Source organism: Camelus ferus, chromosome 36 (genome assembly GCF_009834535.1).
Source record: "Camelus ferus isolate YT-003-E chromosome 36, BCGSAC_Cfer_1.0, whole genome shotgun sequence".
NCBI classification, from domain to species: Eukaryota; Metazoa; Chordata; class Mammalia; order Artiodactyla; family Camelidae; genus Camelus; species Camelus ferus.
Window position 1 is genome coordinate 19,891,960 of NC_045731.1, and position 26,399 is coordinate 19,918,358.

General features: G+C 48.4%; 1 protein-coding gene across 1 annotated transcript; it reads left to right on the plus strand.

Annotated features, from left to right (window-relative positions):
* The first annotated feature begins 809 nt into the window (after positions 1 to 809).
* On the plus strand, positions 810 to 20,128 carry LOC106729972 (transport and Golgi organization protein 1 homolog). Its single transcript, XM_032474235.1, has 17 exons — positions 810 to 818; positions 1,165 to 1,296; positions 2,660 to 2,681; positions 4,185 to 4,273; positions 4,756 to 4,833; positions 4,917 to 5,027; positions 6,690 to 6,762; positions 8,846 to 8,984; positions 10,360 to 10,458; positions 11,144 to 11,204; positions 11,317 to 11,352; positions 11,428 to 11,479; positions 11,525 to 11,561; positions 11,679 to 11,773; positions 12,960 to 13,030; positions 13,392 to 13,545; positions 19,802 to 20,128. Exons 4-17 carry the CDS (start codon positions 4,199 to 4,201, stop codon positions 19,978 to 19,980), a joined length of 1,260 nt encoding a protein of 419 aa, XP_032330126.1. The 5' UTR covers positions 810 to 818; positions 1,165 to 1,296; positions 2,660 to 2,681; positions 4,185 to 4,198; the 3' UTR covers positions 19,981 to 20,128.
* Positions 20,129 to 26,399: the final 6,271 nt, after the last annotated feature.

The window sequence follows — 26,399 nt, forward strand, 5'->3', positions numbered from 1 at the left end:
CTTTGTTTTTGTGCCTTTTATCTGCATGTCTCTCCTTTGTGCTGAGATCCACTGCTCTCTCAGATGGCAGCTATGCAAAGACAGTGCATGTTTTCCACCAGCACACATTTTACTGACCCCAACTGTGAGAGCTGACAATGACAGTGTTACTGATTTCAGAGGCTGCTTTCTAGAGGGGTTTTATTTGCACAAGACTGAAACTTGGTGTCTAGATAAAGTACAAATTACATTGTGCATTTATTCCCTCCTATAATACTTATAAATCTAGTTTTTACAAAACTATGTGTTTGGCTTTTGTTTTGGTGACTGTACATTCCAGAAATACAAATTAATTTTCTTGGTGGCTGTTAATGGACGTAGGTGCAGTACTGTGAAATATGCATGTAAATTATTTGTACTGATTATTTTGAGTTCTCTTTTTATGTAACTTCATTCTTTGAGTAATCTTGTATAATATGATTAAAACTCTATTATACAAATCCCTATTTATTTCAGAAGTCTGACATTACATGCTCTGGTTCAGAACCAAAGTGAATATTGAAGAAAACCTCCATGGTTTTTAGATAGTTGGGCTAAAATATATCATTAATTTTTGCTGGAATAGTAATTTTGACATTATTCTAAGAGCTGGTCTGCTTTCTCACTCATGTCCAGTCTATAAATGTAGAAATACATCTCTGTACATCTCTCTGTATTTTAACACATACCTTCATTGCTCTTTCCCCATACATGTTGGGTGTATTTTTGGAGACATTTCATAGGGGTTTGTCCAGGTACTTCATGAACATACAATAGAAGATGGAGGCGTCCCATGCCCTGTAGGTTTGTGTTTGCTTATTTTCAATTTCAAGTTGGCTTCTACATTCATAAGTTAAGTTCTGTTAACTATTTTAAAAATATTTGCAATGTGCCTGTCAGCAAAGTCAAATCTCTAACATTTTGTGTATCAGGTATTTGACGTATGTGTGCAGCAGTGAAACTATTACCAAATCAAGGCAGTAAACATGCCCACACTCCCAAGAGCTCCTTTGAACTCAAGTGTCCCTTCTCGCCTCTCTGTGGAGCTATCTGAGGATGTGGTTGAGGGTTTCTAAAGATGATTCTCTGTGACATATACACTGGGAATGTCTTTGAGGTTCCTCATTATATCTAATATCTTTTCAGATCCTCGACACTCTGATTCTCCTTTTCCATCCTGCGTCTGATGTTTATGAACTTCTGTGGAAGCTTATTCTTCTTGCTGCCTCCTGGGGAGTTTCTATTTTTCTCTTGTTCGTCTGGAGGACCGTCCTTGCTGTGAGTATTACTAAAGTACCTGACAGTGTCCTTTTAATCACACCTAATAGGAATTTTTATAGTCACTGGACATTTTATTTGCCTGCCTGGGCCAGAATCCAGGAGTCTTTTCTTTGTTTCCTTTTAGATTACTAACTTGAACACAAATTAGTTTTGAAATGGAAATTTGTTGCAAAATCTTTATAGTAAGAACTCATTGAGCAAGACAACAGTATATTCTCAATGAGACAATGGCAATTTATAAACTCTTCTCTTCAATAACAAAACAGGAAGGTTAAGTATTTGGCGAGCCCATCTATCTCTCCACCTGCCCCTGCCTGTGTGTTGGGTGACAGGGGACAGGGAAGCTCAGTGTTCCTGAGCAAGTGTGAAGTTAAGGGAACATCTGTGGTTTTCTGTTTGCCCTCCATGGATGCATTCTTCTATTGCCACATTATTGCCACTGGATCTTCGACACTGTGATGATTCTCCAATATCTTGGCAAGGTTAGGGGCTGGCCTCAGTCTCTGATCATCACTTAAAGTTTTGAATGAAGAAATATGTGTTAAGGGTCAGGGAAATGTGTCTTTACATGGTATTACAGTGGAGTCCTGCCTGGGTTTTACTGACTATTACTCCTCATACGATGACTTGTATCTGAGTCAAGAAGCACGTTCGCTTCTTGAAAATGGTCGCTGTCCGTCCTGCTGCTGTGTGTGCTTTTACTACAGCCATTACTCACTTTCATTCTCGTCTGATGTCTCATCTGATGTCCGTTTGTTTTTAGTGGTCTTGACAAATCTTACGACCTCATATGTTACAATTGCTTATCAATTCAACAGTCAACTCTGTATAAGATTTCAGAAAACCTTTCATTGAATGAAAGGGGTGCATCTTAATCTTAGTATAAAGATTTTGCCTTTATTTTTCTTTTAGTTTTCTCCTCTCTGTCTCTCTCTCTCTTTTGAAGGTTACACAACTATCCAGGTTCTGGACTTAAGTGTGGATGTTTGGTTTGACAAAAAAAAATTAGATAAATGATGCATTACAACAACATATCATGAAAATAATATAGTTCAGTGTTGTTAAATATGAATATGCGTTATGAAAATTGAATAGAGTGATGTTTATTTAATAGAATGTAAGCAGATCTTTTGTTCTAAAATAAGTTATTTACCATTGTGCTATCAGAAATGGTGAGTGAAAGATCATGCCTTAAGTAGGAAATTCTGATTTTTCCTGATTTTTAATCATATTAATTGTTATGCTGAACCAAAGTGATAATTGTGATTTCAATGGATTACTGTTTTGATAGTTTATTAGAAATTATAGATTTACTAATTATATGTTTTGACTTCAAATTTAATGTTTCTTCCTCTCCTAGGTAAAGCCTCCAGTGTGTCAAGGTAAGGTATTAGGGTTTAGTTTCCTTTGTAATATTTTCTCAATACCAGGATTTGATGTGGATTTTAATTCAACTAAGAGTAAACACAATGACTTCTGATGTCTAACTGACTTCTCAACTCTTGAAAATTTTACTCCTGCAATGGTGTCTAAATGACATCGTAGAGGAAGTTGACATCTATTGAGCTAAGAGGCCAGGAGGGTCACAGGAGTAGGGAGACTAGGATGAGTTTAATTTTGCATAGCAACCTTGAGGAAGCAGGTGATGAGAAGAGTCTAATGTTCGGAGTGTGTCCCTAATATGAGCTGGCTCTTGGTGAAAAGTAAAGATGCTGAAACACTACTTGAGCCTGTCAGGACTCTCCAGGCTGAGGGAGGGATGCAGATGTAGCCAGGCGGTGTGTGTCACAGCAGAGGGGAATCCATGGGCTGTGACTCATAAGTGAAAGGAGCCATTCATGGCAGTGGGGACTTAATGGAAGTGATTCAGCCTGAGGATGATGCTTTCTATGCAGGCTTCACACTCTGCTGACCGAGTGGGGCTGTGCGTGGTGGGCAGGGTGGCTGCCCGGCGCTCAGTAGGCCCTCAAGGGCTGCTGTTGGTGACAGTTGATGCAGAAGGGCTGGTGCTGAGAAGAGGGATCTCAGCATCAGAGCATCCCCACTGGGCAGACAGAAGACGCGTGTGCACTGTGTGGTCAGATGAGGGACTTAGATGCCTGAGAGAGGAGTCTGGTTCTGAGGGCTGCGTTCTAGAGCTTCACACGTGGAGTCGCCTGTGACTGGCTGTTTTACATGTGCTGCTTTCCTGAAGCAGTGATGGTAACATTCTCATCCTGGCGATAGAAAAGCTTGTCATTTAGGGCCTGTGTGTTATCCAGGTCCTCCAGTGACTAGGTGGGGAAGCCCACATGGTACCAAAGTGTTTAATTCCAGCTGACCTTGTCCTTCAGGGCCCCCAACATGGTTTTCATGAAAGACGATCTTCCAGGCAGCAGGAAGACACTGGAGGCCTGTGCAGGCCCAGTCAGGCAACGTTTTGAACTTGCCTTCTGTGGTGTTGCAGATAGGGCCTGGCTGTGGGGTGAACCTGCGTGGGATAAGGGTTCTATTTTTTTAAGCAGGGGCATGTTTACTTACCTTAGTAATTGGAGGAGAGAATGTTAAGGGGACAGGATGCTTGGTTTTTCTTTTTCATCTCTGGTGATGTCAGAAGTATTTGAATGATTGAATTTTCTAAGAATGGTGCTTATAGCTGGGAGAGAATTTAGGGGAAGACTTTTTATTGTGTTTCTGCATCTTTGAAAAAAATTAAACTAGGAATCTCAATGATCTCACATTTAGAATGCCACTAAGATTTGCTTCCTTTAGGCACAGTAGAAAAGCTAAAAGGTTAATTATACTCATAGTGCCAGCCAGATATGTCTCTACTGCTAATAAATCATGATAATTCTATTCTACTGGGTTTTCTTGCCAATATGAGAAATTGCTTCATCTCCTTTTAGTTACTTTAAAGCAGATGACTGAGCAGAGCAAGAATTTGGAGAATGAAAACAGAGAACTTGCAGAAAATATATCTGCTTGGGTGCAGAAGGTATCCTTGTCCTTTTGCTTTTTTTTTTTTTTGTGATTTTACCTTCAGTTCCTCCCCACTCTGGCAGTTCAGTTATTTGGCTCTCTTTTCCTTCATCCTACTGTCCTGTTCCATGTGTTCCATAAGAGGTCTAGGTTCAAAGCAAGTGTCCTAGATAAAAAAAACAAAAAAACAAAAAAAACCAAAAAACAAATTTCTTCTGTAGAGCACAGGGAACTCTACTTGATATCTTGTAATCTATAATGAAAAAGAATGTGAAGACAAACATAGGTGTATATATATATGTGACTGAAACATGCTGTACACCAGAAAATTGACACATTGTAACTGACTATATATCAGTAAAAAAATAAACAAAGCAAGTGTCGTAGATGTAAAGCACCACTTTCTGTATTAGTGGAAGGGGTCACACACAAGATAGGTTCAGCTAGCAGTGTAATTAGTATTTGTAATTCTGTTTCCTTCATTACATTTTTGCATAGACCAACAACGCAAAGAAATGCTTAGAGGAGGCCATCAGGCAAAAGAAGCTGCCCTCTGAGAAAGCACTGAAGTTTAAGGTACGAACCTCTTGTTAGATTACATTCTGAAAATAGAAATGAAAGTAATGAGTAATTGTTACTAATTCAATGTTTCATTGAAGGAGAGCTTGAAAGCCATTGAGAAGGTGAATGAAAATTTGAATGACATCATTCAGATTGTTCGAGCTAAGCTGCAGGCAGTGAGGGACCAGAACGCCAAGAGCCCACACCTGGTAAGAGCTGCCACTTTGACCATAGCCGGGCTTCTGAGGCTTTTTGTGCCCTGGGCGAGCTGCGTGCACCTGCTCCTCCTGCTTTTGACCACAGCAGAGTGTGAGAGCCCAGGAGCGGAACCTCCCTGTGAACAATGACCCAGAATTTCATGGACTAAAACCTCTGTGACTTTTTCTATTTCAGAGACTAGGAAATATGTCTTATTTTCACAACCTAGAGAGTTTTCTCACCACTCACACTGCCCTCCAAGATACACAGAAGATGCCAGGAAATACCTGAGAGGTTAAGGAAGTTACTAGACTAGGTGCACAGTTCCTTGCCCTGTTGATGTTAAACAGAGAATTTTCCATGTGAATTTGGGTAAACTTTGTTTATATTTCACCAGCAACACTCATTTGTGAGCTCTTTGACATGAGCAGTTTCCCACCCTTGCTTCCCCTTGTCGTCCAGTCGTGCCCTCCATTGTCCAGGGAGGAGGAAGCCTGTGGAGGTGAGGAAAAATCTGTGCCTGGAGGTCTTTTTTCCACATTTCTTTATGGGCTTGACATTTGTCCTGGGCCCAGCCTGGATCAGCTGCCATCACAGGAAACTTAGGGGTAGTTGTGGGTACTGGCTGAGAAGGGACAGGATTCCAAAAGGGTTGAAGAGAAGCAACTGCCCATCAGAACAAACCAAGACTTTCTGGAAGAGATTGGCCGGCTGGCAGTGGAAGAGGACCAGCTGAAGAAGGAAATGCAAGATGCAAAGGGTCAGAATGAGCTGCTAGGATGCCCGGTGCTAGAACTTGAAGGAAGAGGCCCTGTCTGCTGTAAACTCTCAAATGGAGCACTGTCTTCAGCCCCAAACCGAAATTCAGGGAAAGTCTCAGATGCTTTCAAGCATATGTAAGGGAACATATAACACTTGCTTTCCTTTCTTTATAAAATTTGTATGTTCAGAATCATTTCACTGCCTTAATATCTTCTGGAGAGAATGCTCACCAAAGTCTTTGGACATGTACCAGGGCTAATATATTTATTTTCTATGGTTTGTTTTGCAGTTAACAAAATACTTTGTTTCTGGAAAAAAAAATTACACTTTTTAAGCATATCACCCTGAGTTTTCATTGAAATCTTAGTACATACTTTATTTCTGTCCTGTGTGAAGATACTGGAAAAAGGAACATCTCCAGAGAACTTGAAAGGTGCTGTTTCAATGAACACTTCAGGAATTTGAGGTAAATGCCTCCAGTTGCAGCAGGATTTCCACTGTACACATTAGCTTTCACAAGGAACAACAATCTCATGTCTTAGAAGATTAAATGTTGATATCTACTCAAATTATTTTTCTTGGGAATTTAGTCACCAATGAGAATGTTTTAAGTTGAAATTGCTCTTAATAAATCTCATGTCTGTGAAGCCACAGTGAAATCTGAAGAAATGCATGTGCAGGAGGACGTTCAGCTCAGCATCAAGAAGAGAGTAAGGATTGTTACTCACCCCCAGAGATGCTTACCTCAGAGAACCGAGCATCACTGTGTCAGTGTTTAATTGTGCTGTAACGCACGGAAAGCAGATGGCCCATCTTAGCTGATTCCAAGCGTATGATTCCTCTCATGTTAAGTATGTGCACATTGCTGTGGATCAGTACTTCTTGAATGTCTTCTCATATCTATCTTACAGCCAGGTGTTTCGAAGACCAGATCTGAGGATTCGATGCAGCGAGCTGTGACAACAGGGGACTGCAGCCTGGAAGGTATGTTGCTTGTTGGGAAGAAAACCTTACATACAGGATTCCTGGGAGATGTTGTGGCTTCAGTTCTAGACCCCTAGAATAAAATAAATATAATAAAGAGAGTCAAATAACTTATTTTTGGGTTTTTTTTTTTTTGGTTTTCCAGTGCAAAGAACAGTTAAGTTTACACTATACTGTAGTCTATTAAGTGAGCAATACCACTGTGTCTAAAAACCCCAATGTTCATAACTTAATGAAAATACTCTTTATTACTAAAAACTGCTAGCCATCATTGGAGCCTTTAGTGAGGTTTAATCTTTTTGTTGGTGGATGGTCTTTTTTTTTAACTTTTTTTTTATTGAGTTACAGTCATTTTGGTGGATGGCCTTGAATTAACATTGGTGGCTGCTGACTGGTCATTGTGGCAGTTGCTGAAGATCGGTGTGGCTTTTGCAATTTCTTAACATAAGACCACAATGAAGTTTGTGACAGGATTCTCTCTTCCTTTCAGGAACAAGTCCTCTGTCACAGGCAATTTGACACATTTTACACACAGTAGAAATTCTTTCCAAATTGGAGTCAGTCCTCTCAAACCCTGTGGTAATTTATCAGCTAAGTTCATACGCTCTTCTAAGTCCTTTGTTATTTCAACCTTCTTCACAGCATCTTCACCAGTAGATTCCATCTCAAGAAACCAATTTCTTTGCTTGTCCATAAGAAGCAGCTCCTCATTCATGCACATTTTATCATGAGGTTGCAGCCAATCAGTCATATCTTCAGGCTCCACTTGTAACTCTAGTTCTCCTGCTATTTTCAGCACATCTGCAGCTCCTTCCTGCACTGAATTCTTGAGCCCCTCAAAGTCACACATCAGGATTGGAATCAATTCCTTCCAAACCCCAGTTCATGTTGATATTTTGACTTCTTCCCATGAATCACGAATGTTCTTAATGGCATGTAAAATGGTGAATCCTTTCCAGAAAATTTTCCATTCATTTGCCCAGACCCATCATTGGTGTCACTGTCTATGGCAGCTAAAGCCTTCCAAAATGTATTTCTTAAATAATAAGACTTGAAAGTCATAATTACTCCTGATCCATGGGCTGCAGAATAGATGTCGTGTTAAGCATGGAAACAGCATTCATCTCATGCATCTCCATCAGAGCTCCTGGATGACTTGTGCATTGTCCATGAGCAGTAATATTTTGAAAGAAATTTTTTTTGTGTGTTTTGTTTTGTTTTCTGAGCAGTAGGTCTCAACAATGGGCTAAAATATTCATGTTGTAAATAGATGTGCTGTCATTCAGGCTTTGTTCTATTTATAGAGCACAGAGTAGATTTCACTTGATTCTCATGGGACATAGGATTTTCATAATGTTAAATGAATATTGGCTTCGTTAGCCGCTAACGGGAAAATCAGCCTGTCCATTGAAGCCTTGATGCCAGGCGCTGACTTCTCTCCAGCTGTGATGGTGCTGGGTGGCCTCCCCTTGCAGTTCTCTGCATTGAAAACCTGTTGTTTAGTGCAGCCACCTTCATTAGCTGCCTTAGCTTCATCTCCTGGAGCACTTGCAGCAGCCTCTGGGTCAGCTCTTCCCGCCTTACCTTGCACAGGTATGCAGTGGAGATGGAATCTTGCCTTAAACTTCATGGGCCAACCCCTGCTGGCTTCACACTTTTCTTCTGAAGCCTCTTCACCTCTCTCAGGGTTTATAGAATTGCTGAGAACTAGGGACTTCCGCTGGATTAGGCTTTGCCTTAAAGGAATGTCATGCCTGTTTTAATTAAAATGATAAAGAACCAAATATTTCAGGAACTACCAAAATGTGACACAGAGATAAGAAATGAGCAAATGCTGCCAGAAAAAAATGTCACCAATGGAATTGCTGTACTCAGGGTTGTTACAAATCTTCAATTGTTTAAAAATATGCATTACCAGGGAGGGCAATAAAATGAAACATGCCTGTAATAGCAATGAATTTGCACTGGGAAGGTAAAAAGGGGATTCCTGCCTTCAGAATTCTCTCCTTTCTCCACTCCCCAGCACAGCCAAGCTCTTGAGTGCACATGTGCACACACAAAGCCAGTTGTTTTATGTTTATAGAGGGTAAAAAGAAAATGCAAGACCACCATGCTGCATCGGGATCTCTGAAAGAACGTGAGGAAGACGGTTTCCAAAGGCAGGTGAAGAAAGTACGCGTCCTTGATGAAATCAGTGGACAGAGAACTATGGACACTGAAGGGTAAGACGTTCCCGTGTTAATTATGACAATGTGTGAATGAATGTGTGGAGTTATGTGGATATTGTAATATGTTTCAGAATACTTACCACCATATTTTCTTTACCATATTCAATCAGTACAGATGTGCATTTATTTTTCGACCTTGATTTCTGTAATCTGCTGCTTCTGTTCATTCTAACTGGTTACCAGAGTCTTGTTTGTATTTAGTTTGAGATTTTAGCGGGTTCTTGGACCAGATTTAGTCACTTCATTATCTGGATCCCCCTAGGTCCATTTTTATTGTCCTTAGGTTTCAACCACATCAAAGTGTCATGACCTGCCATGTGTCTATCATTTTTAATAAACTCTAGACATTGGGTAGAAAATAGAGAAAATTTGAGGCCTCGTGTGAGGTTAACTTGCTGCAGAGAAGGTGGGCATTACAGCTGGCAGGTGGTCAGGGCGCCAGCAGCGCTACATCCTGTTAACCCGGTTAGCAGCTGAGATCAGTCAGTGCAGCCAGCCTTCGTGAGGCCCGTGTGTCTCCTGTCCACCTTTGTTTCTGGCATGTAGCTCTCGTGGATCCCAGCTAAGTCCTGTGGGTCTCTCTAGGGATCACCTTCGCTGACGGACCGTGAGCTCCAGCTGCCTGACTGCGGTGCCCGTGCGTAGGGGGCACCGGCTGCCGGGCTGCTCTGCATCTCAGTGGTTTCCTCTGCAGTTACCGGGTGACCCCCGGGGAAGGTGGGCCCAGTCCTGGGCTTTCTTCTTCTCCATCTTGGCCTCATGTCCCTTTCTGGCTTGTTAGCAATTTGGTACATTTGATCATGGATTTCATAATTTGTCCAGAGTTTCCTGTCATTCTCAGGGAGAGGTCATGGACATCACACCCATTAACCCGCTTTCAAAAACAAACATTTCCTTATATTTCCTAAAGGATCAGGTTTTGCTCCAGGTTTTGACTGAAATCTGGGCTCTCTGTGGGAGAAATCAAACAAGTCATGAACGCTTGCTTTACCCTAATGTGTTTGGTTGTGATGACTTGGTCAGACCCTGATTCCCACGTTGAAACACAGTGAGCTCGCGCTGTCCCAGGCACAGGAGCCTGAGCCTGGTGGGGGGGCGCAGAGCACACCTCACGTGGGCTTTTCCTGTGTGTTTACTTTATGCATAAATGATTAGGGGTGGGGACGCTGAAGGGAAGCCCAGATACCAAACACTTGCCAGAGGCCTGAGTGTAGTTTTTTCATATTTATTAGTGGGGGTACTTTAATTCTTTCCTGTGTATTTATCAGCCTGAGCATTTATGGGGAAGGGCGAAAGGAACATGGAATTCTTCCCTTCCAGTTTCTGGGAGGGAAACTGGCAGAATTTCAGAGTTTCTTTCCCCTCTCAGGAAGGTGGACATGAACGGATGTGAGCTGGTGGGAAAGCAGCAGCTGTTGGCAGCAAAGGAGGAGGCAAAATTGGCTGAAGAGGAGACAAGATGGTACAAGTGAGTTCAGCTCCTCTGCACCTGCGGCTCTGAAAACACCTGTTGGATTTTTTGAAAACTTTTCTAAAATGTTTAGACACAATATCATAAACCGACCCAAACAAAAGACATTTGTATACATGGCTTCACACAGGAGGAAAAGTGTTAAGTTTTACACATGTTAAGTTAAACGTTTAACTTTAAAAAGTATTAAGTTACTAAGAATTTCCTGGTCCCAGTGCTGGCCAGACTGAGAGGAGAGACGGTTCACAGAGATGTTTCTGAAGGTGCTATAAACCGTTGTCACCCTGAGGATAGCAGTTTAGTGTAGCGTCAGTCGGACCAATACACATTCCCGTGCTGCTGGGGAGACCCAGGTGTAAGAAGTAGGGTCAGGATGTAAGGAAAGGAAGAATCAAGCTTTGTGATGAAAGATGCTCAGCACAGGACACGTGAGGGAAATGCTGAGAACGGGAGGGGGAATTGTGTCAGCGCAGAACCGGGCAGGCGTTCAGTAACAGTGACGGAAGGAGTGGCTGCAGCGACAGCTTTGCACCTGCTGTGCTTCTGCAGCCGTGTGCAGTGTGTCTTGAGCGGTGAGATGATGTGTGTGAGTGTGCAGTGCAGATAACGTGGACTGGGGCAGGTTATTTAACAGCATACCCAGCATTGTGTCTTCTCTGATGCAACAATTTGTAACTCATAGGATAAGACTTGAAGAATGTCACGGGCAAATGCGGGAAGCAGAGATCACTTGGAGACACCAGGTAACCTGCCTTCCTCCTGACACACCGAGTCCTCAGCACCTGATGCAGACAGTTATTGTGGCCCTGAGAACCCCTAGCCATGGGGTGTTTCTTGATGTGTTGACTTTTTCAGGTCACTCTTGCCGAGAAGAAGGCCCAAGACAGCTCGGTAAGAATTTGTTTCCTTCCTTCCCTTTGTGCACAGTCGGCCACAACTGAACGTGGATGTGTTTTTCTCCCACAGCTCAGGGCTCAGGAGCTGGAGAGGGAAATCTCTGAATTGAGAAGGGAAAACTCTGACCTGAGAAGGGTAAATTCTGACCTGAGAAGGGAAAACTCCTCTGAGCTGAGAAGGGAAGTTGCCCACCTGAAACAGAGGTACAGAATTTTGACACATTTTTACGGGTGTTTTGAGATTTTTAAGGACTGGTTGTTTTGTGCCTAGTAGAGGAATTCGTGGTGTAATTTGTATTGAAGTCATTCTTTATCTTTAAGATTGGATGCAATCTGCAGACGGAGGCAGGCAGAGGAATACATGAGGCAGGAGCCCACCCCAGGAGGACCGTACAGGCTGCACCCTCCCCTGAGAGGTAAGGAGCACAATGTGAAGTGCGGCAGCTCCATTTCTGCAGCAGGAGCCGCCCAGTGGGCTGCTTGTCCCCATGGGTAGTTGTCGGGTTTCCTGGACACCACACCACACACTTACTGTGGGGAACAGGTTCACAGCTGGGTGACAAGATGCTGTTTTCTTTACATGCCACCAGCCAGCAGGGCTCTGTCCCCTGTGAGCAGTGGAGCTCGAGCCCCTCCAGGGACTGCGGGCCGCCCCCCAGGCTCTTGGTTGGCTGGCGTGGCTGGCATGGCTGGTTTCTGTGCGCTAGAAGACGTGAGCGTCAGCCCTCTCTTCCCGCCTGGACACGGTTTTGAAGGCTGAATTTTCTTCTCATTTCAGGAAAATAACATGGATGACGTTTTAGAATGAAGGCAGTATGTCATAACGAGAAAAACATTTTTCTTCATTTGCCTTGGTGGATAAATATTCTATTCAAGATCTGCTTTAAGGCAGCAGGCATTTCTTCACTAATTTTCAGGTCCCTTCGTTCTTATAAAAAAGCTTGCACAGTGACTTAGAGTAGCCAGTTAGTAAGTGACATGACTACGTAGCCTCCCTCTCCCAGAGTTAACGTGTAACTCTAAAGTCTCCCAGCAGCTACTCCATGTAACTCACCATTCTTTTGCCGCTTATTACAACATGAGTCATTGAGGCCACTTCTTTCATAAATGTTTATGTGACATCTGGTCACTTATACAAGACATGCGCTGTCAGAGAGAAGGCTTATAACAGTTTACCAACAGGCTGAGGAGGAAGAGGTGGAGCTCACAGTCAGGGCTTGTTGATACTCTTCCTACGAAAGACCCTTCTTACTTTAATGTATAATCTGTATACAGACTGATTTGCCCTGAAGTGTGCTGTGAGTCCCGAGTGTCAGTGTTGGTTGCCAGGGATCTGAGCACTGAGCCCCCATCCAGGGTGATTAGCTACGAAAACACCTGAATAAAGGCACTGTGGTGTCCTCGTCATGGGACAGGGGTCCAGTCTCCCCTCGTCCTCGGGGTCACCTGAGGCGGGAGGGAGACCTGCGGCTTCTGTGAAGAGCCCGGGGCGCGGGCGGGAGTGAGAGCTCCTGGAGGAGGGCACGGAGGGCTCGGCTCGTGCTTCCCCCGCAAGGCCTCGGTCAGATATAATCCGCCTTCAGCTCTGCTCTCCCTTTACAGCTTCAGGGCGGGGTGGCGCCCCTGTTAGGAATGGCACCACATTTCCGGCTCAGGAGGCAGAGGAAACCCAGGTAAGTAATTTATTTCAGCTGTGTTCCAGTGGTCATTTTGTATTGAAATAATCTCTAGAACTACCATTTCCCTTTTGAACAAATTTTTCTTGGCCTTGCCGATGGATTGGGTATTCCGGGATAAGTATGCCCTGTCATCACAGTGACGTGTGGCAACAGAGTTTTATCCCGAAGGCCTCCTGTGCAGCCCAGGCTGCAGGCAGGCCCCAGGGTTGATGAAGGGCATGGCGCGTAGCTGCCAACTGGGCACCCAGTGCAGGGGAGGGTGATAGGTGACGACGACTGCTGCGTTGGGTTTCGGCTTTGTCGGTGTTGGCGCTTTTGTCTGTCATCCAACCCAGCTCTCCCTTCTGTCCCGCAGGCCACCCCGTGGGCCGGAGGGCCCCAACCTTTCCGAGGACCAGCCCGCGTGGCCTGCCCCGAGAGCGGCCCGTCGTCGTCCAGCGGGCCACCTGCACCTGGGCCCCCCTTGAGCCCTGTGCAGCCTCGCCCCCCACCGCCAGCTGCTCCGCTCGGTAAGAGGAAAGCATAGTCCTCTGTTTCTTCCTTGAGTCACTGCAGAAGAAGGGCAGATCGCTCTCCAGTGCTTCCCCGTGCACGGGCCGCCCTGACCGGGCTCACGGCCGTGTCCCTCTGGTCCCTTAGCAGACGCACTTGATGGGCCGCGTCTTCCCCGTCCTGCCCTGGGGAGGGAGGTGTCTCTTGTGGAGGGAAAGAGGGTCCTCTGACGGAGGGCAGACGTGTCGGTTCTGCACACGGGCCTTCAACAGAGACCACGTTCCGGGCTCCCTGGAGGAGAAGCCCGCCCCTGTCACTGTCTGCAGCGAGTGGAGCCCTGACCTTCCACAGCCGATGATCGGTTATGGAAGAAACACCCGAACCCGGGGCCTGCGGTCTCTCCCTCAGGGTCCTGAGACCTGTCTCCCATTCTGTCTGATGTGAGGCTTAGTGTGATACGGGGAAGAAAGCCACAAAGATCTTTTGTGCTTGAGCAAACTAACATGTTTTGTAAGGTAGTGAACGGTGAACGTTTTTTGTATTTTATTTTATCTCTGCCGAGAAGCTAGTTGACTTGGGGAAGGATATAGGTTAGTGGTAAATAGAACGCTTGCTTAGCATGCAGAATTCCGTGTGCTCATTCCCAGTACCTCCACTTAAAAGAAGAAGAAAAGGAAAAACAAAAACAAGAGCAAACTTCAAATGTTAGAAATACATAGTGCGCAAACACAACTTCGATATCCATTCTTTTTACGTGTTTTCCTCTTACTACTTGGTTTGAAATATATCCCAACCGTGACTTAAGCACTTATTTTTTTAAATGCTCTAACTCCTTGAAATAATTTTCTGCCACTTTTATTTTCACAAATCCACAAACGGAGATAGACGCACATGGTGGTTCTAATTTACATTCGTGATTATTCTCATTAACGTACATGTAACTACATTTTACAGATGGTATGACAGTGCGCCACGTTGCAGAAGAGAAAGGAAGAGGATCTTCCTGGGATGAGGTACTGTCTCTTGTTGTTAATGTCCTTGTGTGACTATGTAAGTACCAGGGGATTCTGAGACATAAGCCGGGGGTTGGTGTGAGTGTGCATTTTCACGTTTGCACCTGCTGATGAGAACTTTGGACTTATACTTTTAACTTACAATTTAGGATGTGATTCTGTGCTTAATGCCGTAGGACTGGATAATGCACTTGTGTTAATTTTCCAGACTCACCTAGTGAAACCAGTGTCTGTATGTGAATTCTTTTTTTCAGGGTCTTTCCGTTACAGTTTATTAGAGGATATGGAAAAGAAATTCATCCCTGGGAAAGTTAGGTGTATCTTGGAGTTGGTTCTTGTTTTAGCCGTCCTCACTTGAAATTAATTAAGTGATGTTTCATTTTGAAGGCAGCATGTTTTGTCTTCCCATTCCACCGCCAGTAACAGTGTTCTAGTTTCCTTAATGCCTTGCGCTCTTTCCCACCTGCTCCTTTCACTCAGGCTGCCCTTCCCCAAAGCCCCTCCACATCCCCCGTCTGCACTGGATCTCTCTTTTACGAAACAGTGCGGTGTTCCCAGCATTCCCTGAGCTGTCCACGTGCAGCAGACTCTCCTGTCCTTTGTGGCGTTACTGTACCCGTTCACCTCAGTTGTAGAGCTGTTGAGACTTTTCTGTGCTGATTTGTTTTCATGGATCCTGTGCCTCTGGCAGAACAGAGAGAGGAATCTGCCTTTTACTTGTACTGCCAGCTTCTCCCAGGATAGGGCTTATGATCTGATAGATACAGTAAATAACTGTTGTCTTCCTGACTGACTAAGCGTATGCACATGATCTGAAGTTCGGTTCCTGAATTATCTTGTTCTGTGTTCCTAGGAAGGGGCGACTAAGCCCGAAATTACAAAACCGGAATACGCTACTGGGACTGTAGAAATGGCTCCGCAGGAGCTGACGGATCATAACACACTGACCTCTGTTGGTGGAGCCAACAGAGCTTATACACTGGGTAAGTTAGTGAACGTGGATGGCATTTGTTTTTCTCTGTGCCTAGAAACAAGTGTGCTCTGGGGAGAAGGGTACATATAGCTCAGCAGTAGACAGAATGTATGCTTAGCGTGCAGGAGTTCCTGGGGTCAGTATCCAGGTCCTCCAATAAACGAGTGTGATACGGGTAAGGAAGGAAGGCACAAAGGTTTCGTTTTGCTTCAGCAGTGTCTTCGCAGGAAAGCCTAATCCTCCATCCTTTTCTGTGGTTTTTAGCCGACGCGGGACCTGGCGCGGCTCCGGTGCGGCCCGGCAGCTCCCTGCCGCCTGCGGCGACCCCGGAGGCCCAGGTAAGTGAGGTGGTCGTGCTCTGTTGGACGTCGTTCTGGGAAAGGTGATCTTCCTGTTTTCCCGGCAGCCGTTCCTGGCCTCGTCTCCAGACTGTGTGTTCTGTGACGGGTCTGGCGTGGCGTGTCGCTGCCTTTCAGACTCCAACTCTTGCCCAGGGTTAGTGGGCTGTTTCTCCCGGGAGCCCGTCGCCTTGGCTGGTGCCTGCAGGAGCCATGAGGGAGTGCTTAGAAGCCGGGGCCCGCAGACTTTGACTGCGGGTTTCTCGAAGCAGCGTGAGGAGGGTGAGCCCGCGCTCCACACTGACTTCTCCCGGCTCGGCTGACTCCTTCCTGTCCTCCTGCACCTGGGGTTGCTCCTGGGTCACTGAGACGGATTTCTGTGTCGTCACTCTTCTGACTGGTTTCCCGGCTCAGGCCAGGTGATACTCCTGTTTAGAATGTCCATTCAGATCCTGGTAACTGGAAAAGGGGCAAAGCCCTCCCTCCAGCTTTGTACGGTGTGCTTTGTGCAACTTTGAGTCTTCCTGGGTGTGGTAAACGTCACAGCCCGTCACTGTCTTTTCTCGGGAGGTAAGTGTGTCTTGGCCGCTGCCTCCAGTTGTACTCTGGGCAGAAAAGCCTGGCTCTCGGAGATGGTGCGTTTGTAGTAGGGAATAGAGGCTGGAAGGGAAAGAGCCCGCCGTGAAAATGCCTCCTTCCCTGCGGGGGAATTCCGATGCGCACCAGAGTGCGTACGTTGTGTTTTTCCCCCACCCTGCGCCGGGTCGGGCCTGCCCTGGAAGCTGTCAGAGCTGCTCGTCGGTCTCATGGCACACCGTGGGGTTTTGCGCACGAGCTGGTACAGTCCCTTTGGTGTCAAGTGTGGGGTTGAGACTCCCCACGTCACTCTCCCGTAGCACGCAGGTAGGGTGCGTTCCGTAGTGAACGTAAAATCCAGACGTCCCTGAGGATAGGGATGATTGTAGCGGAGCCTGACTCCCTTCTGAGGACAGCCTTGTCCCCTCAGGAGCCCTTGGCCAGCTCCGCCGCAGGACTCCGGGATGCCCAGCTCCGCAGGGCTCTTTGCACCCAGGGGCAGCCCCTGCGGAGCGGAGGAGGGCCCTTTGTGAGGAGGGGGCAGAGAGGGCCTGGCAGGGTCCTGCAGGCAGAGCCCTGCAGGCAGAGCCCTGCAGGCAGAGCAGTGACCCAGGTGCGGCTCTGCTTGCTCGTGTGGAGAATGAGCTCTTCACGTCCGTCCCGTCTCTGTGTTCCTGGTCCGCGCCGGGCAAGCTTGCGTGGAGCTGGGGAAGGTGGCGGGGAGGGCCGTCCCGCCCAGAGCAGAGCGGCTGGCTCTTGGGAAGGCGCTAGTTTGCCCGTGTGCTGGAAGCTCTGTGTGCAGCCTCTCGGGCAGGAGGACCCTTGGCTTCCTCCACTTGGAGACAGCGGCGGCGACGTGCGGCGTCAGGGTCCTATCCCCGTGTCCTCCTGTGCGGCCCAGGCTGCAGGCAGGCCCCAGAGGGCTGGGCGGAGCGTGTGGCGCCGTGCTGCTCTCTGGGCACCCGGTGGAGGGGAGGGTGCCCGGTGCCGACAGCTGCTGCGTTGGGTTTCGGCTTTTGTCGGTGTTGGCGCTTTTGTCTGTCATCCAACCCAGCTCTCCCTTCTGTCCCGCAGGCCACCCCGTGGGCCGGAGGGCCCCAACCTTTCCGAGGACCAGCCCGCGTGGCCTGCCCCGAGAGCGGCCCGTCGTCGTCCAGCGGGCCACCTGCACCTGGGCCCCCCTTGAGCCCTGTGCAGCCTCGCCCCCCACCGCCAGCTGCTCCGCTCGGTAAGAGGAAAGCATAGTCCTCTGTTTCTTCCTTGAGTCACTGCAGAAGAAGGGCAGATCGCTCTCCAGTGCTTCCCCGTGCACGGGCCGCCCTGACCGGGCTCACGGCCGTGTCCCTCTGGTCCCTTAGCAGACGCACTTGATGGGCCGCGTCTTCCCCGTCCTGCCCTGGGGAGGGAGGTGTCTCTTGTGGAGGGAAAGAGGGTCCTCTGACGGAGGGCAGACGTGTCGGTTCTGCACACGGGCCTTCAACAGACACCACGTTCCGGGCTCCCTGGAGGACAAGCCCGCCCCTGTCACTGTCTGCAGCGAGTGGAGCCCTGACCTTCCACAGCCGATGATCGGTTATGGAAGAAACACCCGAACCCGGGGCCTGTGGTCTCTTCAGTCAAGGGTCCTGAGACCTGTCTCCTACTCGGTGTGATATGAGAGCGATTGTCATATGGGAAAAAGGCTCAAATTTTTGTTTTGCTTGTAGTATATTCTACTCTGAAAAGCCTAATCCTCCATCCTTTCTGTGGTTTTTTTCCGATGCAGAACCTCGTGTGTCTCCGGTGTTCCCCGGTAGCTCCCGCCCTCCTGAGGCGACCACGGAGGCCCAGATAAATTGGGAGGTCTTGTTCGGTGGAAGTCTTTCTGGGATATGTATTCTTTTTGTTTTTGCAGCAGCCTCTTGTGGCCTCGTCTGCAGACTGTGTGTTCTGTTATGAGTCTGGCATGTCTTTTTTTTTCAAATTCAAACTCTTGCCCAGGGTCCATTCGCTTTTCCTCTCCCCCTGTCACCTTGAGTGTTACTTGCAGAAGCCATCAGCGAGGGAGTGCATGAGGGCTGAGGACCTCAGGCTTTGACTGTGTTTTTCTTAAAATAGCATAAGAATGGTGAGCCCTTGCTCCATACTGACTTCTCCTGGCTCGGCTAACTCCTTTTTTCCTCCTTCTCTTGGGATTGCTCCTGGGTCACTGAGACTGGTTCCTGTTGTCATTCTTTGAATGGTTTCCTGGCTCAGGCTGGGGGATTCTCCTTTGTAGAATGCCCATTCAATTACTCGTAACTGATAACTGAGCAAAGCCACCCCTCCATCCTTACACCGTGTGGTTTGTGCAACTTTTGAGTCTTCCTGTGTGTGGTAAATATCACAGCCCGTCACTGTCTTTTCTGGGGAGGTAAAGGTGCCTTCCCCTCTGCCATCAGTTGTACTTTTGGGCAGAAAAGTCTGACTCTCAGAGATGGTGCATTTGTAGTAGGGAATAGAGGATGGAATGGAAAGAGCCCGCAGTGAAAATGCCTCCTTCCCTGCAGGACCAATTCGCACCAAAGTCCTGGCATCATGTTCTTCATCCCGCGCTGGGTCGATTCTGCCCTGGAAGCTGTCAGAGCTGCTTCTCTGTCTCATCACACACCATGGGATTTTCCACATGCGCTAAAATCCCATTCGTGTTATTTGCAGGATTGAAACTTCCCCCTTCCCTTTCCCATAGGACAAATGTAGTGTGATTTTCCTAGCGAACTTAAAATCCAGACATCCCTGAGAATAAGGATGATTGTAGCGGAGCCCGACTCCCTTCTGAGGACAGCCTTGTCCCCTCAGAAGCACATTGCCAGCTCCCCCACAGGACTGCGGGGTGCCCAGCTCCTCAGAGCTCATTGCGCCCAGGGGCAGCTCCTGCTGGCGGAGGAGGGCCCTTTGTGAGCAGGGAGTAGAGAGGGTCTGGCAGGGTCCTGCAGACAGAGCAAGTACCCAGGTGCGGCTCTCATTCTATGTGTGGGAAACCAGGCCTTCGGTTCCTTTCTTTCTCTGTGTTTCTGGTTCATGCAGACCATGCTTCTGTGGAGCTGGGGAAGGTGTCAGGGTGGGTTGTCCTGCACAGAGAGGCTTCCTGTTTGGGAGGCCCTAGTTTATCAATTTGCTGGAACCTCTGTACATCGTCTCAGGCAGGACTCTCGCCTTCCTCCACTTACAGACACTGGCGGTGTCGTGTGGCAACAGTGTTTTATCCCCAAGGTCGAGTGTGTGGCCCTGTGCTGCTGTCTGGGCACCCGGTGGAGGGGAGGGTGCCCGGTGCTGACAGCTGCTGCATTGGGTTTCAGGTTCTGTAGGTGTTGTTCCTTTTGTCTGTCATCCAACACAGCTCTCTCTTCTGCAAGTCACTGTGGATTCCAGAGGTCCCAGTACTTGTCCAGGACCACTTGGTGTGCCTCGCCCGATGGGACACCCAGTGTCACTTCTCAGAGGCTATTCGTCACCGCCACCCCCACCTCCCTTGTGGCCTATGCGGTCTCAGCCACCGCCACCCCCACCACCACCAGTTACAGCACTCGTTAAGATGAGAGCATGTGCTTCTGCTCCCTTGTCGAGTCTTTGCAGAAGGGGAGATGGCACTCCAGGGCCTTGCGATGCCTGAGGAAATCTGACTTGGGACATTGTGACGTCTGTCTAGCTTCCCAGCACACACATCTGATGGACTGTGTCATTTCCCTGTCCTGACCTGGGAAGCAGGCGTCTCTTGTATAGAACAGAAGAGACTTTTGACAGAATATCAAGTGAATTTGAAGTCCCAGTTTGGCCGATGTGCCTCTTGCATGGACCATGTGATGTGCTCTGTGAGGGGTGAAGCACACCCCTAACTTCAGGGGCTCACGGGGTTGCCTCGAGGGGTGAGGGAGCGAGTGAGGGAGAGAGACATTCACAGCAGACAGCTTGTCACCATAGCAGATGTGCCCGTGCAGGGCCTCAGAGTGCAGAAGAAGGACACGTGAGCCACACAGGAGTGAATAGGAGGGTGTGGAGGGGAAGAAAGAAATTGAGGGGCTGCCCAGTGGGCGTTTGTTGGGTTCACTCAGATGGAGCTGGAAGGTCACTCCCGGCAGGGTGGGCAGTTCAGGTGGGCCGTGTGAATGCAGCGTGAGGTCCACTCAGAGCCACGTGTGTGTGCAGGGGACTCAGTGCAGCCATGCACGTATCCCCTTCAGAACCCACTGCCTCCAGAAAGCCCTCAGTTCACAACCTCATATAAAGATAATTGTTCTCTTGGGTTTCTGAAAGTTCTGGGTCTGGATGAAATCTGTGGATATCAGAGAAACTGAAGTTTAGCTTGTTTTTTTCAGGGTATTTGTGTGGCTGAAGTTTTCTTTTGATTTGAAAAGTGCAGGCAGGATTTAGATCAGCTGAGCAGGTGCCTTGCCCTTCAGCATGAGGCAGGTTCTTTGGGGGAAGTCAGGGGTGATCAGGAGACCCCCTGTAGGACCCCTGTCCCCACACCCCTGCTCCCTCATCACCACGCCCACTGTCAGCTTGGCATCTCCACATTTATGTCACAAGATCCAATTTCTGATTCTTTGAGTTCTTGCAGTTCATCCCCTAACACCAAGACTCAGTGGGGCCCCCACAGGGTCTCAGCGTTGTTGTCTGTGAGCCGGGGGGTAACGCTGTTCCCTGACGTCATTGTGAGGAGGGTTGGGTCAAGCACACATATTGTTTTGCAAAATGACTGGGACATATTTCTCACTCAGCATTCTCATAGTTTAAAAGAAAGTGTCTGCACACAGTATCATCAAAAGAGACCTCAGGAAGTACATTAAATTAAACTGAAGATATAAGAGCTCAGGCCCAGAGCTTACCACTCTCTGCTTTAAAGATAAGGCGAAAGGTCCCTTTCTTCTATTAAATATTAGGTCTTACTAGTTAAAGAAGGAAATATAATAATGAGAATGTGCACATTTTGACATCTGTGTCTGAGATGTGAAAACAATTATTTTCATTCTGTATAGACACGGAGATGCACACACAGACTACAGTGTCCGTCAGAGGCCTTACATACATTAGAGAAGACAAAATTGGGAAAAAATAAGATCCTATTAAAATAAATAACTCTTTTTGCCTTACAGCACAGTCTGCCAACTGAAGGGGCCCCTCAGCTGTGGCAATGATGTGTTTAGAGAAGATGTCAGAGGTGCATTATGGCCGAATGTTTCCCTGCTCCAACCTGCCCCCTCTGCTGTTCTCTCCTATTGTCACCCCTAATGAAATTGTCACAGTTCTCTCTGTGTCAGTGTCTGCTTCCTGGAGGACCAGTGGTCACACCCTCTTGAGGGCATGCAGTGATTTACGGGCACACAACTCACAAACCAGCAGGAACTAAGATGACAGGGCAGACGCAAGATTACCCCTTCAGGGCAGCAGTGACCGCAGGGGCCCCGGGGCTCCTCCTGGGTGGTGGGTACAGCCTGTATCTAGATCTAGTGATGGCTGTGCTGCTTCAGTCTGTAAACACTCACTGGGCATGTGGGGCCTGTCAGTCACAGGGGTGTCCGGTCGTGAGCTAGATGACCAGAATGAAGTGGCCGTGTCTCATGGTGAGGAACGGATGAGGTGCAGGAGGGGGCCATGGGCGTCCAGCGAGAGGCCCTGCACTGACCAGGCCCATGCCCCCGCCCCATGTCAGCTGCCCGGCAGCCCCGGCTCCAGGCAGGCCCTGAGGCGGGCTGAGGGCGGCAGTGCTCTCAGTGAGCCCCGTGAGCACCCCTCATCCTCCCACAGCCTCCTGACTCTGAGGTGGGCGGGGCAGGGTCAGTGGGTGGGACGCCACCACTGCCAGGGAGAAGGTGTTGGGTATAAAAAGAGTCCACTCTACTCTGCGCCAGCTGTCCCTGGAGCCCACGGGGCCCTCCCTCCTTCCAGGTGGGGGAGGCAGCCAGCCCTGCAGCAGCTCTGGGGTCCAGGCTGGGCCACAAACAGGTCAAGGTGAGACTGCTGCGCTGCCTGGGAAGTGGGGGGAACAGCGATGCAGCAGTAAATGCCAGCAGGAGCAGCTCTGTAACCGGCCTCCACTGTGAGCAGAGCTGGGGCTGGAACATCACTGTGAGGGTGGGAGGGCTGGGAGAGATGTGGCCCTGTGGCCCTGGACAGGGCTAGACCTGAGCTCAGGGCCTGAGGGCCTGGGGGAGAGATAGAGAAAGACACGCAGGGAGAGACAGTGTGTGAGTGAGAGAGAAAGGTGGGGGTCAAGTCCTAGAGAGGGACAGGAGGTGACAAGAGAGGGACACCGGGTAGGGGGAAGCAGAGACAAGAGGAGGCAGGAAGGAAAGAGGGAGCCAGCCCAGGGTGCATGGTGGGGGACGAATGGGCCAGGGTGACTGGGAAGGGGAGTTGGCCCATCCTTCACCAAGCCGTGCAGCTGCCACCTGTCAGGGCCGCAGGGACCAGCAGCCCGCCCAGCTAGACAGGCACCATCGGCCCTCGACGGGGCTGACAGCCGCCCCAGGGCCCTCCGGCCACTTCCCAGGTAAGGAGGACCAGGAGGGCTCTCCCCAGCACCACAGCAGCACCATCTCTAGCTTCACAGAGACCCTGTGATCAGGCACCGTCCCGTCCCCCGTTCCACAGAAGGGAAACTGAGGCTCGGCCAGCCAGCCAACTTGGCCCTGTCTGCAGGGTTATTCACTTTCCCGATGCTTCTTTCCCAGGCAGGCCTGTGCCCCTGTCCTAAGAAGGGGGCTGTGACAAGCCCGAAGGCCTGGGTCCCACCCGACTGCCCTCCTGTGCTGGGTGACCTGGGCAGGTCTCTTCCCCTCCTTGGGCCTCGACTGTATGACCAGCGGCCCTTCTCCCCATCTTCCTGGGTAAGTGGGACCCCAGCAGGGCCATCACTCCAGGCCTACCAGGGCCCTGGTTGGGTGTGGGGTGAGCTCTGGCTCTCGGGGGAATTCCTTTCTGGGCGGGGCGATGGCTCATGTGCGCTCACCACTTTTTATGGGGTCACATCCTGCTATTTCCGTCTGGAATGGGACTTATCTACCATGGAGCCTGAAACTTGGTTTTCCACATTTTTCTAAATTGGTCCCTTGTGCAGAAGAGCAGCTCCCCTGGCCGGGATGACAAACTCAGTCCTGGTGAGGAGGCCCTTCTTACTCCCCTCACCTCACTGCTGCTGGTCACACCCAAACTCCAGGGCCATGTTCGCCCCCTTGGATTCCCTGCTCCCCCCTCCCCATGCCAAGCCCAGCCTCCTCCTGCCCCAGAGACCCCTCCTCCTGAGGGAAGTTGTGGGGCCCTTAGGGTCAGGACTCAAGCCCTGTGTCACGGCAGGGAACACCCCAGCTGATTGGTGGACAGGCCTGGAAGCAAGGGTGGGGCCCTGAGCCCCAAGACGGGCTGTGTGGCCTTGGTCAGGTCACAGCCTCTCAGCCCAGCATCACAGCCTCGCACACCCCTCCAGGCCCACGTGCCTGAGATGTCACTCAGTCACACACGCAGGCTCCAGCCCCACTCCCCACCCCCATGCAGGCACATGGAGGGCACACATGCACACACAGGGACATGCACACACATACAGGAACACACACACATGCATGGGGACACACACACAGGCTCATCCCCCAGCCGCCAGGATGCCACTTTTTCATTATCCTACATGTCGCTGCTGCAATAAAATAATTAAAACATGAATATTCAAACGGGAAATGCTGGAGAGGGTGTGGAAAACTGAACCCTTGTGCACTGCTGGTGGGAATGCAGTTTGGTCCAGCAGTTATGGAAAATGGTATGGAGATTCCTCAAAAAACTAAAAATACACTTACTATATGATACAATAATCCCACTCCTGGGCATATGTCCAAAGGGAGCCTTAATACAGAAAGACACCTGCACCCCAATGTTCATAGCACTATTTACAATAGCCAAGACATGGAGACAGCTTAAATGTCCACCAACAGATGACTGGATACAGAAGCCGTGTCATGTATACAATGGAATACTACTCAGCCAAAAAAATAATATCATGCCATTTGCAGCAACATGGATGGCCCTGGAAAACGTCATTCTAAGTGAAGTAAGCCAGAAAGAAAGAAAAACACAATATGACAACACTCATGTGGAATCTAAAATTAAACAGACATAGAAAACAAACTTATGGTTACCAGAGGGGAACAGGGTGGGAAGGGATACACTGGGAGTTTGAGATTTGCAGTTAGTGACTGGTAAATATAAAATAGAGCAACAAGTTTATACTACACAGCACAGGGAACCATAGTCAGTATCTTGTAGTAGCTCATGGTGAGAAAGGACATGAAATGAATATTCGTATGTCCATGTATGACTGAAGCATTGTGCTGTACACCAGAAATTGACACAACATTGTAAACTGACTATACGTCAATAAAATAAAATTTAAAAACCTGAACATTTAAAACGACCCTTGAGAGAAATGGCCCCATCTCACCAAAGGCAGGAAAACGCTGAGACACTATGGGGAGGAGGAGGGGAGATGGTGCTGAGAGGCTGGGGGAGCGGGAGGGCAGCTATAGAGGGGCACCAGGCAAGGGGCGAATGTGGAAAAGAGGGGATAGCTGCTCTAGCCCAAGGAACGCTTGCCAGCCAGATGTGTGACATGGCCCTGTGGCATTTGGACAGGCCAGGGTGGAGGCAGGGCTGAAAATGGGCCACAGGCTGACCTGGGCCTCTTTCTGGCTTCCAGCTGGGCTGGGGATGGAGGGACATGTGTGACCCAGCCTCCCCTAGCCAGTGTGAGCTGCAGACCTCCCTGGGCACAGGCTCAGCCAGGAAGGTCTGAAGCTTGGCCCCTGCCTGGGTCAGCTGTGTGCTTTCTGAATGACTGCTGGACCTCTGGTCTACGTGCCACCCCACACTGACACACGTGCGTACACACACACACACACCCTCCCAGTAGAGTGCCTTGTAGGAGATGCTCCATGTGGGGCCACCAGGTGACATAAGCTGGCAGTTGGGAAGAGGTACACACAGTGTGTTTGTTCCATTTGTACTTTTTGTTTCTTTGGTCAGGTTGGATATATTATCATTTGTTATGCTCCTCTTCATTTTTATGTACTGAAATTTATTTATTTTTTGAATAGAAAACATGACAATTAGGCAAGTTAAATGGCTGAGAGGTGACACACACACACACTGGGGTGCATCATGAACCCCCTGGATCTTGGCTAATGATGGAAGTGGACACATGAAGGATTCCCTGGTGTGACAAGTGAATGTGAGCATCTTGAAGCCCAGTCATGTGATGTTCCTACCTTAATGTTCTTTGAAATAAATGATTGCCTCCCCATGTTCCTGCTTTACTGAATTACCCACTGCTTTGGTGAGTCAGCCTCAGATACCAAAACCTGCAAAGTAATATACCACATCATATGCTTTCACTCATGAAAAATAAATGCACTAGCTTCCTTTTTTTGAAGTAAATCATTTTAAATTTGCATCTTATATTTGGTTATCAAGAGGCACGCAGAACCCTCCGATTTTAATGAGAACAGTGCTTCTGTGTCTTTTTGTCACATATCTGCTTAATGTTAGGTGTGGTGTTGCTAAGTCAGATCCACATCTAGTTGTTTTTTTCCAGCATAATAGGAAAATCCTGCTTCACACAGGTGCATGGTAGTAAACGAAGCAGTACACAACCTGCACGCCTTGCAACGCTTGTCTACTCCTGACTCAGGCTGCTCCAAAAATCATTTCATGAAAGTTCAGTGAAATTTTGCTTCACCTGGGAATCAGATGTTAAATCAATCAGGCTCTCATAGTCCCATGACACTAATGAGGTTGGGTTAGGTTACTGTAAATAAATTTCTAACCCAAGCATTATTACCTTTTGTTACAGGAAAATATTAACAGAGTAGAATGCAAACCCCTGCGGTGCTGCACAGCGGCCCTGAAAGTATCTCCATCAACCATAGGATTAATTTCAGTCAAGTCACTGAGTGTAGGAAAACAAAGTT

Excerpts from the sequence above, each read along its gene's own strand:
- LOC106729972 (XM_032474235.1), top strand. The coding sequence starts at position 4,199 with ATGACTGAGCAGAGCAAGAATTTGGAGAATGAAAACAGAGAACTTGCA. Across the intron at positions 4,834-4,916 it reads AGAAAGCACTGAAGTTTAAG|GAGAGCTTGAAAGCCATTGA; the intron begins GTACGAACCTCT and ends GTTTCATTGAAG. Across the intron at positions 13,546-19,801 it reads ACCGCCAGCTGCTCCGCTCG|GTCACTGTGGATTCCAGAGG; the intron begins GTAAGAGGAAAG and ends TCTCTTCTGCAA.